The sequence below is a fragment of the Haliaeetus leucocephalus genome, unplaced genomic scaffold, assembly GCF_000737465.1.
Source record: "Haliaeetus leucocephalus isolate CR32 unplaced genomic scaffold, Haliaeetus_leucocephalus-4.0 Scaffold223, whole genome shotgun sequence".
NCBI lineage: Eukaryota > Metazoa > Chordata > Aves > Accipitriformes > Accipitridae > Haliaeetus > Haliaeetus leucocephalus.
This window is the reverse complement of record NW_010972659.1, coordinates 565,455-582,050: the sequence shown is the minus strand read 5'-3', so window position 1 is coordinate 582,050 and position 16,596 is coordinate 565,455. Positions and strand designations below refer to the sequence as shown.

The following is a 16,596-nucleotide window of genomic DNA, read 5'->3' as shown; positions in this document are numbered from 1 at the left end:
AATGATGGGAACAATAGAGCCAAGGCATTTACCCTGGGCGCGTGCCTCCCCCCCACAGCCCTCATTCTTCACGGACAAAGGGCTGGGAAAAATTATCCCCCAAACGCCATTTTGAGCATTTCAGAGCATTCCCTGCCTGGAGAGAGACCCATCTCGGACCCTTCCTCTTCACCGTCGTATTCCGCCTAGTTCACAGCAGCTTTGAAATGGCTTCTTTGTCCATCTACTTGAAAGCCCTGAGGACACCATTAAATCCAGTCCAGTTGATAGAGTAGATCCAGAGCCCAGCTCCAACCCAATACAAAGCAGGTGCAGCCCTGCAGAGGTCAAAGACACAGCATTAGGAGACAGAAGTGTCAAGTTTGGCCCCAAAATGGAAGGTGCACAGCGAGCCAAGTGAGGCTTTGCTGAGCGTCATGCCTGGGCAACTGCAGGCAGAGGACCGGACCAGCATCCTCCCATGTGCAGCCATCGTGGGGAGCAGTCAAATGTCTTTGCACTGCACCAAGGGGAGCTCTGCAGGGTGGGGAGCATGGTGCCCGGCTCTGATCTGCCCCAAAACAGCCAGTTAAGAGCTTTCCGAATGATGATCCCGTTGCAGAATAAATAGGCCTTTTAAATGCAGCTGCCTTTTGGGAGAGTGCTCGGAGAAGGCATCGTCAGTACTCAGAGCAATCTGCTTCTTCCTTCTCCCTTGGTTTTGAGATTAAATATATTTAATTTTGGAAAATATCCTTAATCTATCAGGAATTCCCTATGTCTGAAAATGCAGCTCAGGCACCAGTGACCAAGGAGAAGGAAAAGAGGAAGGAAAATGGAAACCCAGAACAGCAGAAAGACTCCTCTTCCCCACGCACAAACATACACACTCTGATTTTTCTCCTTTCCAGTTTTTTGGGTTGGAGCGATTACCTAAGCTAGTGTTTTTGCGTTTATGCTTGCTGATACCTCACAAATACTGACACTTTCCTAAAATTTGAGCAAAACCTTCTAATTAGGGGAATTCTGAACACCATGTATTAAATTAATTTAATACCATGATCATCTCCCAGATGGGAGACAGCATGTGAAGCAGAATAAGGGGAGGGAGATCGAGCTCTGGGCTGGACTTTGTTCTCCTACCTGGTTTCCAAACGGTAGCTGGAAAAGCAGATGCTGGGAACCCCGCAGCCCCCTCCAGACGGGCCCATAGCAGGGGGCTCGGCTGAGGTCAGGTAGAGCCCGTGTCCCTGCAGGGGCTGGGAGACATAGCTGACTCCATGCTTGCCGAAGCCAGCCCTCCTCCTCCTCCTCTTCCTCCTCCCATGCATCCACTTGGGCTCCCTGGGCACATTAGCCATGCGTGAGCGAGTCCTGCGGCGCAGCTCCAGCAAATGCTGCTTACGCCTCCTCTGCAAATGCCCATCAGAGAGCCAAGGCATCTGCTGCCGATACTGGGGGAGAGCTCCCCTGAGACAGCCCCCATCGCCCCAGGACACAGTAGCAGCAGCCTGCTTTTCGGAGAAGGTGGTTGATGCTCTCATAAATGAACTTCCATCACAAAACTGTTCGTCTTGCTTTGGTACTAGCATTGCTACTGCCTGCAGACCCCAACTCCAGAGGGAGGGTCTCCCTTACCTGCACTAAAGTCACCCTGGTGTTTTTGGGACGGATGGTCCTGCCAGAAGACAGACACACAAGGTGGACTTTATTTGGTAGATCTTGTCATGGAATATTCTCACCAGTGTTACGGAGATCAAATTTCATTGCTTCATCTAAGCATTTGTTTTGGGGGACAGCAATGTTTTGTTCAAGCTCTCTGAAAATAGACAGAGAGGACAACTTGGTGCAAAAATGTCCCACAGGCAAAACCCACCCTCTCCCTGAAAGGTTTGGGTGGGAACTTCACTGGCACTGCCAAGCAAACTCAAAGAAGAAAGTCTGTCACACCTCTTACTCATCACACGGTCTCCAGAAAATCACACGTTCTTGACGGGTTTGTTCAGTGCAGGTAAACTCCAACACCTTGGATCCCTGTTGACCAAGAGCCCTTGCCAACCTGTGCAGGTAAAGGGCAGGGTGCCCTGGGCACCGGTCTGTATGGGGATGCTGTGCCACCTGCACAGAGGACCACCCCCGAGACACTACCCTGGAGCATCCTGGCAGTTGCTCAATGGCAATACCACCCTGAAAAACATCCAACACACTTCCCAGGCCCTTTGGTGTTTCAGGAGCCCCACCAGCAGAAAGCCAGGTGTTGAAGATGACCACAAAGCTTCAATGTCCTTCAGGACACCGCAATACACCATGGCATGGCCCAGATTTCTAATGTGGTTGGCAGACTTTCATGTTGGGGATTAAGGTCTTGGCCACGAAGTCCATCACTCAAGACAACATTTTCCACTGCGAGGAAGGAAACATTTAAAGAACTCTGACCTCTCAATACTCCCTTCAGAAAACTCAGACCAGCATTTTCTGACCCTTGGAAAATGAAAATGTGATAAATGTGGAGACAAGCAGGGGAATCCAGGAAGGAAGCTGCTTTTCTGACATTTTACACTTTCTAGCTTGCTTTCCTGAGGAGCATTGTCTGTCCACCTGCGTAAGCAGGAGCTTTCTCCCCACTCATCTCCCAGTGGCTTGATCCTGCCATTAAGACCTAATCCAGCGATTTTGAGCATTGCGTTTTAGCAGCTGGGAAGCACCGCGATGCAGCCAGCTCAGGATTATGACGACAACGCAGTCTGGCCAGGTCAGGACGGGGGTGGAAGGAGAAAAAACGCTATGGCAGAAAAACAAAGTCAAGCATTGCCTTAAACCCAGGCTGCAAATGGAAACACAGCAGCCACTGGCAGCCTTCGGCTGTCAGAAGATGAAGCCGTGAGAGGACAGTAGCACCACCTACATGAGTGACACCAAATGCCATTTTGCAATAAAGCTGCATTTCCAGCTGCTGCTATTTTCCACAGGCCGTAGTCATTTTGGTTGACCTTTCCTCCGCTTACTCTCCAGCTTCAGTGGAAATATTTTAGAAATCTCTAACCAAAAAAGAAAAAAAAGATGCCCTGTGCTGCCTTGGTACATCAGCCAGCAGTATATCCTGGCTTCTGACCTGCCCTTGATCTTTCCAAGCATCATGAGAGAAAAATACCCCTGCTCTTGCCCTCACAGCAGGCATCTCTGGAGGCTTCATTCTCAGTCACCTGCTCCCATTTCCCTGCTCTCCTCTGGGTGAGATGTCTCCACTCATGGCCCAGGATGTCACTCCTTGGCTGACAAGCAATTATAACCCACTTTCCTCTCCTTGCTTGTGTGCACCATGGGGCTCTTGCAGTCTCGCTCACCTCTATGCCAATTACCCCAATAACTATTGTGGGGATGCAAATGCGCCTTCCTCTCGACCCTCTGTTCCGTCCGTTCCCCTCTCTGCTCTTCTGACTCCTCTGTCCACAAATTCAGTGCCAGGGCCATCAGAGCAACCTCTCCTGCTGCCTCGTTTGCTGTCTCCCTGCCTCAGATGGTCTGCTAACTCCTGCTCCTCCCACCAACCTCTTTGCTGGCTGCAAGTCTTGGGAGCTCTTCTCTATTTCCTGAACGATCATTTCCTACCACTCTTCATGTCAGCATGGCTTTCTCCCCAGATTCTTTGCCCTCTAGAGAGCAGGGTTGGTTTTCCAGGGCTCTCCAGGGAGAAATACTGGCTCTAGATACTGGTATTGGCTAGAGTTCAGGAGCAACTAGTATGATGACCCATAGCTCTAGCCCTGTCACACCGCAATGGGCTCAGCCACATCCCAGCCAAATGCACACCTCCACTCTCAGACCAGCCCAAAGACATGCTAAGCCTGCTCTCCCCTCCAGGAAATTCCCAGCTGCTTTCCTGGGTTTCTCCTTCATCTGGCACACCCACAAGCTGTTAGGCTGTTCATCCTGCTTTGGGTCTTGACCATACCAGCCTCGTTTGCCTCTGGTGAACATTTGTAGGTTTTCAGTGAGGTTTCACGCATTTTGGAGCGATTTCTGACCTGATGGATAAACCAAGAGGAATAGAAACGCAGCATCACGTACCTCCAGCACAGTCCAGGAAAGCTGGCAAGTCTCTACAACAAAGAGTAGCAGAACGCCCTGGCTCCAGCGCATGGACACTGGAAGCCCAGGGAGGGATGTTCAGTGAGAATCCCCGCTCATCCTCTGAGCAACGTGTGGTTCATCGCAGCCTACTGCACCTCAACAGTTAACCAAGACCAGCAGCAGCTGCCCACAGAAGCGCAACCCTGGCATGGCTAGTGCAGGGATGTGCAATCATGCGTGAAATCAGAATTGGGCCCCGCACGTCAGATGGTGTTCGTCTCCACCATCTCTAAGGCAAGCCCAGTCCAAGAAGAACGACTGGTTTTGTCGCAATGATGGTGCCGTAAACCCGATCTTTTGTGTGAAGGCTAGAGAGCAAAGCTGCAGCTTTTCCCTACCAATCTCCCCAGGATGAAGGTCTTGAACATCATTTCATCCCATGCAACAGGACAGCAGGATGATAGCACCTACCTCTTGCCCTGATACCTCTGCAGGGGACAAAACTTGGAGGCCTAAGTTGATTATCAGGTTTAGAGGAAATTTATGTAGCCGTACCTGAGATATGTATCTGCAGAGATCTGTGGGATGCAGAATTTCCATTCATTCACATGAGCTGCTGCTGTGTTGCAAGCAGAGGTTGGACTCACAACAGTGAGGGAAATTCAGTGTAGTAACAGCAGGATATTAGATGCCCATGTGCAAGCCAGGAAACCCTGTCTGGGCTGGTTTCAGGGCTCTTTGATTGTGGGACACTGAGAAAAATCAGTGACTTGAACCTGTTAAACCACCACCATGACAAGCTGAGATAACCCTGCTTGGAATAATAATGGGTCTTCACTAAATTTGTTTAATTTCTTAGTGAATTAAAGCTCGTTTTGGAAGGCTGGCGTGAGTGGGTGGATGAGAGCAACACACTTTAATTCAGCCACTTCCAGTTTGAATAATTTGCAAATAAAAATAGTGGTTTTGGTGAATGTCAAACTGCTTAAAAGTACGTCAGAAATTTCACCTCATGAGGCGATGACAGCCAACGCTCTTTGCCCTGCTCAGTTGGGTCCATTACGACTTAGTGACCAAGAGCATCCTCAGATGTTTGTGAGCCTTCAGCAAGTGCTGGGTGGACTCAAGACCCTGTGTGCTGAGAAAACAACATTTCCTGTGATAAGGAAGGTTGCTCTATCTCCTTTGGTCTGCCAGCTGATTAAAGAACAGATAAAATGATCCATTACAGTTTTTGTCTGAAATACTGGCTGTCCCTCCATGCCCAAGTCAATGTTTTGGAGAGGCTGGGAGCAAGGGCCCCAGAAGAGCTGCTGATGGACCAGCAAGGACCAACTGTTGGCTCGGTCTCCGCTCAGCCTGGGTGACCTGGTCATCTCAGGAAGGCAGAGCCAGAAGCACTGCATTGCACCCCCAGCCTGGACCCTGCTGCAGGGCTCAGCACTCCAGAGTGGGGTCGATTCTGCTGCAGCATCCAAGCGACAGGAAAAAATCCCAAAGCTTTCATGAATTAGCTGAGACAGCCTTGCACTGTGGAGACTGGGAAGATGACTCCTTCAGTGCCACGCTCCATGTCTGCACCCCTGAACAAGCAGTGGGACATTGTGAAACACCACCAGCAGTGCTGCAGAGGGCAGCTGGACTGAGCCAATGGAGAATGGAGAAACTTGTGTGATGCGAAGGGAGCCAGGGCAGCTCCTCCAGCATTTCTGCAAGCATTGGCAATAAACACCCCCTAGGATAAGCCTTCACAGAGGGGGGATATACCCTAACTGGTAGTACAGGGGTGGCGGTAACAAGGCTGTTAATACTGTCCTACGTGGCTTTGTTCGGAAAGAGCCAGAGAAACCTGGGGGCAGATGAAACCATTTGAAGATGGCTGGGAAATGCTCAAAACCCCCCCGAACATTTATTGGTGGCACTCCTGTTAAACTGCCAGGTGACAACCCAGGTGGGGGAAGCTCTTGGAGAGCAGAGCAAGAAGCCAAAGCGAGCTTTGCAAAGGGGAGAAAATAAGATGCCATTCAGCAAGGCAAAGTACCGAGCTTGGATGTGTGCAGTTAAGTTTACAGAAACAGAGGAAGAGCTCCCCATCCACCTGAAAATGGCTGGGAGTGACAACTCGACTTGCAGGATCTGCAGAAGGAAACCAAGAATGACAAGGTGGGTCTTCACAAGAGATCCAGCCAGCAGAGAGCAACCCCAGATCCCTGGGGCCTACAGGGAAGGGCTGCAGGAACCAAGACTCTGCAGGACAGGAGGGTGGTGGGAGACAAGGTAATGTTCCTGAGTGAGGTGCTTAAACTGCAGTGAAGAAGATCCAGGTCAAGCACTGGAAAAGAGCTTCCCCACAGCCATGTGCTGTTGGTGACAGTGTCATTCTGCCAGTCATCATTGTTTAAATCTTGCAAACATTTGCGTATTTGCAAATAAAGCTGATCTCTCTTGGACAACTGCACTTACAACCTTGACACTGAGCTATGCCTAGGGTCGGTCATGCTTCAGGGATGCACTCAATTTAGCCTTTTTTCCCGCCAGCCAGAGGTTAAGGAATGGGAGCCAGGAGACGCCGCCTTGCACTGGGAGATGCCTCGACAGATGCCCCAGGGATGCTCTGCTGGGGCTGTGCATCAGGCCTGAAGGACCCATGTCTTGCCCAAAGGATGCCAGCACAGCCAGCTTTGGAAACACACCCCTCCGGAGATCAAGGGGTGAGATAATCAGATAGCAGTTCCCTATGTGCCAGTTTTTACATGCCATTTTTCAGCAGAAGGCCAAAGGACAGCCAAAAAAGGATGCTTATGGCCATAGGTCCATGCCAGCCGCTCATAAAGGAGGAGGGACTACAGGGAGCTGTGTGGACCTTGGAGGACAAGAGGCTTGTCCTCCAGCAGCCTGGAAACGAGAAGGCACAGCTCTGCAAAGAGCTCCAGGCACACTCCTGGCATCCTTTTAACTGGGGGGGCAGCTGAGAGGAGAGCACCTCTGGGGCCTCGGGAAAGCAGAAAGCAACAGGCTCGTTTATCTTGCTGCTGTGCCAGAGACTGCACAGCCTTAACCATAACCTCGAGGGGATAACTCAGTCCTCACCTAAAAGAGCTGAATGGACTTAACCAGCACGAGACTTTTGCCTGTGCTGTTTCTATGCGGCTGCTGCACGGATGTATGTGTGGCCACAACACCTGCAGAGCAGGCACCAAATTCCACCACCACTATTTTTCTTGATCCAGACATCAGGGACATGGCCTCTTGTCCCCTCATCCCTCTCTCCATCTTGGCTCATCATGCTGCACACCCTTTCAGGCATCCTGGAGAGCTGGGGCCGGCAGGCATCTGCTTCCAGTGCATCCTCCGAAACAGATAGGGATGCAACCAGGAGCATCTCCCCGCAGCTCAGAGAAGCAGGCATGCCGTGGCCCCCCCATCCACGACCCCCCTCATTCCCCTCCTCTAGAGCCTCCTGGCTGCCCTGGCTTTAATCCCACAGGCAGCATCATCCCAGTAATTTCCCTCCGCTTTCAATCTACTGATCTGGGGGCAGTCCACAAATCCCTTCATCCTGAGAGCGAAGCAATCTACTGCCTCATCTCATCCCATCCCATCTCCATTTCTCTCTCTCTAATCCCTGGAAACAGGGACGAGGCTCACAGCACATGAGCTGCCCTGGAGGGGTCTGTCCAGGTGCCGGTGGACAGACAGACAGATTGACCCAGAGCACATGGGGGCAAACAGGAGGTGCCAGGTCAAGACAGGCAAGGAGCCTGTTATTTTGACCATGCTCAGTCTCTACAAAAAGTAACTGATTTAGCTGATTATTTTTTTTTTTTTAAAGTAGATGCTGTGCAGGATAAAAGTTGGGGGGGTGGGGGTTGGGGCTGCTGTCATGAACGCCGCTAGAGTTCTCAAAGCACCTGGGGCAGGTCCTAGCCCCTCCTGATCCAGGAATGGGGTAACAGGCAGGTCTTCCCATTCCCCCCATGATGCTGGGGACATAAGAGACAGACTGGGTACAGCATCATCCTGCTGGTCCCCTCCATGCAAAATGCGCAGGGACCAAGCAAGACCAGTGGGGGAGCCCTGACCAGCCTGGCCCCATAAATCCCAGCTCCTCTGGGCTCAGGGCTGGATCCAGTGTTCTGCCTTTCTCCACAAGCCTAAACCCGTGACCTTCACCCTGGCCATAGATGCTTTTTGGGAATGGGAGACTGATAGGAGACATGGGAAGGAAGACCCTTGGGGTATATCCCTGCCCTGGAGAAGGAACCTGGCATTGCTCGGTCAGGACTGAGCAGATCGGTCGGGATGCAGCACTAACCCCGTCCTTCCTTTTTCAAGCATCCATTTGCACAGGGCTGGAGAAGGCAGCGGGGGTGAGTCCATGCTCGGTGGCCACCGCAAGGCCATGTCCTGCCTGACGCTGCTCGCAGCTGAAAGCACCGTGAGGAAGGAGGATGCAGGGGCGGCGTGTGACAAAGCCTTCCGGCGGCCATGCCGGCAGTGGAGCCGGGCTGCACGGCCCCCATCCCGCAGTTGGCAGTGGTGGCTCTCCCCAGGTTCGGCCGGCAAGGAGGAGGACGGGGGCCCTCAGCGGCCGGGGGTGGATTGCCGCCGCGCCACGCTCAGACCCTGACAGCAGGCTCCAAAACTGTCACTCCCAATCTGTTTTCACTTCAACTAAACCTCAACCCCGATTAAAATCAAGGAAAGCCTCCTTCTCCTCTCTCCTCCCTGTGGTAGGTCCTCTGTGACCTCAGGTCTAAACACTGAGCAAAATGCAAAGGCAAGGGAAAGGGTGAATTTGCTTGGCTGGGAACCAGGGCTGCTGGGGAAGGGGCGACGACCACCCCTGTCCTCAAACCTGGCCCTGGCTGCAAGGGCATGGCTGCTGCAGTGGTCCCATCCCCGCGGGGCTGCGGGTCTCTGCTGAAATCCAGGGTGGGATGCGCCACCGATACCCCAACCTGCCTCTGCCACGGGTGGTACCCCAGCAGCTCCAGTGGACGATGCATCCATGGGATGGAACAGGTCTGGCGTCAGTGGGGTGCCCCGTACTGGCGCCCGCTGCCTGCTACCAGCTCATTTAGCAAAGCCTAAATAAAATAAAGAAATTAAGCCAGATACATGTGTGTGCACAATCGCAGCACCAGGATGGATGCACTCAGTTAGAAGCTGAAAAAAGCTCACTACAGGGATGGAAACAACTCTCACCCACTGGTGAAGCATTTAAATTCACTTTCCATTTCAGCTGGCCAAAAAGCAGCTGCAGAGGCCTGGCAAACTCAAGCCATGCAGGCTGCAACCCACCCTTGCACTGCAGGAATGGGGGCTCAATGCCAGAGGTGCCACCTTGCACAGCATGCCCCAGGGCCAGGAAGGCATCCTCTGCTTCACCAAGAGCAGGCACGTCGCTTCGCTACAGATCCAAGCTGGGGCTGCAAGTGCTCCGCCGCTGGTGGGATCGAGTTCGTCCCCGTGTGCCAGGCATGAGCCCCCCTGTCACAGGGAGCCACACTGGCCAGCAGCGTGCCACCGGCAAGGTGCCCTCTCCACTTGCTGCACAGCAAATGCCCATTTTCCAAGCGGGTGTCTGACTTGGAGGAAAAAAATAATCACCGCCTCAGAAAAGCAGTCCTGGGACCACCAAACCAGGGAGGGTAGAAGCATCATTGGTAGTTACCCAGAAAGAGCATCCTGCAAGGTGGTGAGCATGTCCCCATGCAGGCGCCCAGGTCCCCTTCGCTTCCACCTCAAATCAGTGCTCTCCACTGCGGAGGTGGTTTTCTTGGTCCACTCTGCACATCCCATGCCACCGATTCTAACAGCATTCGTATTTTCTGATCCTATGCACTAAAATCCCACAGCTTCTCTAATGCATTTTGAAGGCTGATTTTGCGCCTATTGCAATATGAACTTTAAAATAATGTTGAAACCACTTAAAGAGGTTTTTTTTTCCCTTGGTCTTGATCAGTAGCCCTTTTTCCCCACCCCAAAATGACTACTTTTCTCCAGAAAGAAATGTCCTCTTAATTCAGCAAAACTAAAAGAACATTTTTTACAGTTATTTCTCAGGAAGAAAGAATTTCAAATTTGCTTTTGTATCTGAGAATACTAAAAATGTTTATATAAATCAATCCATAAAAGAGAAGGAAAGTCTGAGAGTAAGATCTTCAGAAATATTACTGATTTATTTTGGAATTCTGTATTAAAAGCAAACCCCCAGATATTAGGAAAAACTGCTGGTTTTCAGGGTTTGGTTTCTGTATCAAAATGCAGGCTAGCATCTGTCTTTGCATCTGTCAAAACAAAGGTCAATCATTTTATGGAAACTTAAACACAATGCCCTTGATCCACTGTTTCTGGTTTATTTCTAAGCCAGACGTGACTTCTGGCTAACAAAATAAGATTTTCTAATATGGTTCACATTAAAATTACATTATCCCAGAAAACTCAGATTACAAGAAAAATACATCTGAGAACATTTTCCCTTCATAATAAGGAGATGATATTTTGGGATTGATTTCAACAGCATTTAAGTCCTCTATAACCTTTGCAACTAATATTTCACTTTTCTACTTATAAAGCAATGGTATAACCAAAGAAAATGAAATATAAATACGATGGTATCAGAAGGAATTTAGCCACCCTGAGTAAAATGGGTATCTGAAGGCAAACCGAAAAGAAAACAAAGTGAGCCTTATAATAAAAGGTATTCCTCTCTCCAAATCAAATTTCCCTGGCACAAAGAAAAAAAAAAAAAATGGAAATAGAACTAAAAGGTAAAAATTAAATCAAATGGGGTTGGGGGTTTTATTATGTTGCCAGACTAAGACGTGATTAACATCTATGTTAGTTTTTTATCAGTTTCTTTAAGGCAATTTGATTTGTGTTATTCCCACCCGAGCACATACATAAATGACACTGTCCAAAGCCTGAACTGTAAATCACACAAATTAGGAATGGCTGAATATTCTGGTTAATGCAGAGATGGATGCTTCCCTACCGAGGAATACAATCTTTAGCATTAGCCGCAAGACACAGGTGAAATTGAATTTTATCATCATAATGCATACTATAACAGAGAATGACAATTTCTCAAAACAAATTTGCAAAAATGTTTTGCAAAACAATTTTTTAAAAATATTTTTCAAATATCTTATAGGAGAGACTTAAGGAGCAGATGTTAACTTAAGCTAACCCCCTTGCTCGCGCACCTATTTCTCCCATAATCCCACCTTCCTCCAACACAGACTTAAATTTCCTCTACAAAACGTTCACTTAAGACGGCTCTTAAGCGTTCAGAGCTCTTCTAACCCATACTGGAGCCCCAGACCTGACTCATTTCATGACACTTCCCTGATTTTTATTGATAAGAAAAGTTGCATGCGGCAGGTGGTCTTCCACCAACACAATCTTTTAAATCTTCTTACCTTCCCCAAAGAGCCGCTTTAGTGCCGATTTGGTGTGAGGGGGGTCCGGACAGATGGCCAGTCTTTTCACGTTTGGAAAGGATGAAAAATGCTACGGGGGAAAAAAAATCCCAGTGATTTTTTTCGCTGTACAGCGCAGAGGGCTCTGAACCTCATTGGCCCTGGGAGGTCCACCACGTGGCATGGGATGAAGACCACGTGACCTATTTTCTCCCAAATCCCTCGGTTTGCTGGAAAGGGGGATGCACCCATGGCTGATGTTCTTGTCATTTCAGTGGGCTTTGATTTTTTTTTTTTTTTTCTTTTAAAGGCCACTGAGCAAATCGGGTTGCCTCAAGGCAATGAGGGCGAACCAGCCAACGCTTTCAACATAAAGGAGAAAGGAGTTCGGGTACAAGATAAGCACCGGAGCGCTGCCTGTGTGCAGGGGGAAATTTGAAGATGCTTTACCAGGGTACCAGCAGAGCGGTGCCTGCCTGCCCACCCACTTCAGGGATAGAGCCTCCGGGAGGGAGAGGAAGGCGTACTGCAACACACATTTGGCTGCTGGCGATGGGCTGTGCTAAACCCTCCATCTCGGAGGCAGCAGCTGCAGAGGGAAGGACCAGGCTGAAGCCCTGACTGCAGACCCCAGAGCTCAGCTGGCTCCCTGACCCTCAGAGGAAGGGGATGTGCTACAACTGCTCCATCGCCAAAAAAAGATTATCCTGTGCCCCCGTGTTGCTCCTGACCCCTCCCAGGCTGATCCCATCCTCTGTAGCCCTCCCAGCTAATGGACAGTGGTTGCACCAACCAACTGCTCCAAGAGACGAAAAGTCTCTTGCTTTGGAGGCAGAGGGTCTGCTGAAACATCTTTCTTAGAAGAAGGACCTAGTGCAATGGAGGGAGCGTGGCATGCTTCAGGCAGGCAGTGCCTGCTCCCACCACCGCATGGCCATGCCAGGCTCAAAGGGCATTTCAAAGTGTCTCCCCCCAAACACTCACCAAACCTAAAATGCAGCACAACTGTGGGGATGTTCTGCCCCAGAAGTGTCCCCAAGGCCCCATGCAGCAAGGCAAGACAAGCCACAGCTCTCAGCGTCTGACTTTGCCACTGGGGGTCCCTCCTTGCCCCAGCTCTGTATTTCCCAGGGGACAGCAGCTCTGAGCCACCACATCCCAGCCAGCCATCGTCCACAGGCCAAGCAGCTCCTGGCCTTCCCTTGGTAACCGCAGGTACCAGCCCATCAGTGTCAGGACACTCAGTCTGGGGAAGGGAAAAGGAATTTTTGGAGCCCAAGACATCTTGTTTTTTCTGTCAAAGCTCAAGCCCATGGGTCACGCCAGTCAGGAGCTGCATTTTTCTGGCAACCTGAGTCTGAGTCTCCACCTGGCAAATCCCTCGGCTGTGCCATCTTGTTGTGCCAGCAATATGCCTGTTCGTTGCCCCTGCCAATGGAAAGCCCCAAGTGAAACTACCCCTGGCATCTGCCTTTGAATTTCAGTGAAGTTACTTCTGCAGAGCAGCTGTCCCCAGCCATCCTATCATCCAAGGGCTTGAGCCCTTCTTATCTAAGTGTAACCACCTAAGGCTCCTCGAAGAACCAGCTGAGCTTGGCCTTTGGTGAAAAAGCACAGCTCTGGCCACCTCCATGCCTTCTTGGCATCTCCTCGACATCCCAACCCGGCACTCAGCCTGGATGCTGGTTCTCCCTTGCAGCTGTTCCCCGCCCACAGCTCTGCACAGGGAGGGACCAGAAGCATCAGGAGAACAGTCCCTATTTCCAGGTCCTTCCCAAGGCCGCACTGTCTCACCATGCTGTTATCAAAGACAGAAGTACAGCCATAAAATGCCCCAAATGGTGCAGAGAAGTGCAGGGCTTCACCTGAAATCCCCTCTGGCTTGGAGGGTCACAATTCTCCAGCCCCCAGCCAGATGATGGGGCATTTTAGTCCAACAAATACAAGCTAAGGAAGAAACCTGCCATACTCAAATGCAAACTACGGACTCAGCCAAAAGCACTCAGCTCGCTGCTTTCCCCTCCCACATTTTGTGATGGCCGGTGTGCAAAGGGAGAGAAGAACCCCCCCCCACCTTCCAGCCCTGCAGCTCCCCGTTTGCAGCCCCCTCATCCTTCCTCAGTGATGCCCAGCTAAATCTCATTCCCGAGTAATCTTCTGAATAATTATATAATAGAGAGGCAGGCGGAGAAATAATTTTAGGCCACTCTGTCGATAGAAAGCAAGCTGGATTAAAAGATCAGAACAAGCAATACTTAGATTAAAATGGTTTGTTATTTTCAGCTGCAGAAAATCTGTGGCTAAAGCACGGAAGATGTTGAGGAAAGGCATATCATCTTTCTTTCCCCCAAACCCAAGCTTTCTACACATTAGCCAAGGCAATTTCTAGGTTTCCAGCCTATGCTCAGGTTTTGTTTCCCAATGGGTCAAAGAAATACAATTTGCCAGTTCATACAGCATTTTATCTAAAGATTTAAGACCAGTGTGGAGATGCTTCAAGTTACATTTTGCCCTGCAAGCTGAGTCTGAATTAAACACTTCATTAAGACATTGGACCCCTTGAGTCAGGAGAATCAGCACGCGGCTCGGCAGACAACTTCATTACCTATGAGAAATGTGCCTCCTGAGAGGCACACAGCATGGGCTTTATCAGTACCAATGCCTTTGCCTTTAGCATGTGCCTCCCTGCACCTCTGAGCTGATGGCAGGCAGACGCCAGGCTTACCGGCAGTGGAGAGGCGGCTGGGGCTGGGAGAAGCCCTTCAGACAGTGGGGCAGCTCTCCGCAGGCACCTATATGGTGTCTCCCTGGCCCCCAGCAAGGTCAGTGGCGTGGGGTGCCACGCCAGGCCCCACTCTGACTGATCGCTTTGGAAAGGCGTGAAGGGGAGGCAGGAAAAAAAATGGTGAGAAAGGGACCTGACGCTGGGGGCTGAGCTCTCCGCAGGGCACGGCACTCATCAGCCGCATCCCAGATCGATGCCACTAGCTTTGCTCGTTCACCTTCAAGTTCAGATTAAGCAGAAGGGTCAAACTGGGAAATCGTTTGCCACTGGCAGGCATGTCCCCACCACCACCCCGCAGCCTCGTGTCACAGCCTTTTCCCCTTGCCAGCATGGACACTTCCCACCCGAGCACCTTGCTAAGCCCACAGCATCTCCAGCCCCCAGCATCAGCAGTGACCACTCGTTGCATTGCCTGGATGTGAGATGGAGGAGCAGCAGTTTCCCAGTGCCAAGTGGTCTCCAAAACCAGAGTCTTCTTCCAGGTGTCCCCTGCACCTATAGTTTTTCTATAAAAAAGTCATGATACTGCACGCAGAGCATCAGCTCTGAGTTCAAAGGATGAAATCCCATGGGGCAAGAGGTCCAAGACAGCCTTGTAGAGGGCTTAGCATTTAAAATGAAAACCACACCTTGCTTTGCATTTTGAGCCAGAAGCTGCTGGCTTGCACAGAGCTGGGCACCAGGGTTCCCTCCTGCCTGAGGATGTGGGAGAGGGGCCGGGGCACAGGCCTGGGAGAAGGGATGAGATGTTGGACAGGGAGCATGGGAAGGCAGAGAAATAGGTTGGAGACCTTTCTGGAGGGAGGTGGGAGCTGTGGGATGTTGTGATGTTCATCCAAATGATGCTTTAATAACCACTTACTGCAGAAAACGGTCTTCATTAAAGCCAGAGAATAGAATGCACTTCCTGGACAGATTTAGGTTATGAGCGCTTGTGGGAGGACAGTTTAGGGACTTCATCCCAGGCTGGACACTCAGCTCCCCCAGCAAAGACATGTCCCAGTTTTCCTGGGGTTGGCAATGGGGATCCCTTCCCCAAGACCTGCTGTGCTCAAGGAGATGCCAGCAAGCTGGGAAGAGGCAGGGCCCTCCAGGGATGTACTCCCAAGTGCATCTTCCTTCAGCTCATGGCCTTCAGGCTACCAGCAGAAAAGACAAAGCTGCCCTACACCCCCGCAAAAGCCCCTCTACAGATGGATGTGTTTGTAAGAGGCTGCCCATAGCACACAGGAGCTGCAGATGGTCCCGGACCTCAGACGATGCATCCTCAAGAACAGGCGTAACCAGTACCCACCGCGTCACCAGTGACCATGGACAAGGCTCCTTGCAGGTTTTTGGGCAAGTTCTACCTCTGCTGCACCTTACTGGGTCACCTGCAGCTCCTCTGAGAAACCTCTATCCCCTTATCCAAAATGCACCATCTTGTTGCAGGTATAGAGTGTTGCTCTGGACGGTCTCTCCCAGGGTTTTATGTGCAGAAAACAGGGATTAGCAACACTTTTAAAAGGAAAGGGAGAGAAGAGAGGTGGATTTGTCTGTCACTACAACGTTTCTGCTTTATGGAGCTGTCTTCTCACTCGGAGACGCATGTCCTCCTCTTCACTAATGGAAAATGTTGCCCCGCCGTCCATTTGTGATAGTCAATGCCTGGGACAACACGATGGCCCCAGGCCAAAGCAGATCTATTTTAGTAACAAAAGCAGAGTGGCTGATGAAAATGACCCTGTCTACGCACTTCCCAGCTTAGCTCTTTAGGTGGTTTTAATGGACTCCTGTGACCACCGTGGTGGAAAGCAGGCGGCCAAGTGCAACGGGGGCAGAGGCAGCAGGACGGGAGGCCTGCATGGATGCATGATTGCACTGGCCCCTTTGCAGAGAGAGGCCCCAGCAGCAAAACACACCTCTCATAGAAGCCCTGCTAGCAGGATTGCTCTGTGCAGGGAGCAAAACCCCTTCCCTGTTTTGCCCACCCCGCAGCATTGCCCCTCACACGGAGCCGGGTCCCTGCAGTGCCACAGTACCTCTCTCTGCAGAGCCCAACCACAGCCTCCCTGCAGGCGTTTTATAGCCTAAGGGAGACCTTGGTGCAGCTGAAAGGACTGAGCTTGCCTTACCTTACCCTGCAGGTTGGCCTCGAGCTCCAGAGTGATTCCTTGGAGGGTCCGGTTGCACTAGAAAAGGGCATGCTGAGTGCGGGGCGGAAACCGGTGGTCCGCGGCACGAGCCTGCAGACCAGGACATGGCAGAGGTTAGGCACAGTGCAGAGGAAGGACACCTGATGGCCACTTACCATCCAGGAAAAGTGAATTTCAGAGAGAAATAAAACGTGGGTTG

General features: G+C 51.0%; 1 protein-coding gene across 1 annotated transcript in view; it reads right to left on the bottom strand.

The window, feature by feature from the left end:
• PCBP3 (poly(rC) binding protein 3) overlaps positions 1-16,447 on the bottom strand; it is a 41,991-nt gene extending 25,544 nt beyond the window's left edge. The window contains exon 1 of the mRNA XM_010566984.1: positions 16,382-16,447. Within this exon, the coding sequence (XP_010565286.1) occupies positions 16,382-16,447 (66 nt within the window). The remainder of the gene's footprint in view (positions 1-16,381) is intronic.
• Positions 16,448-16,596: the final 149 nt, after the last annotated feature.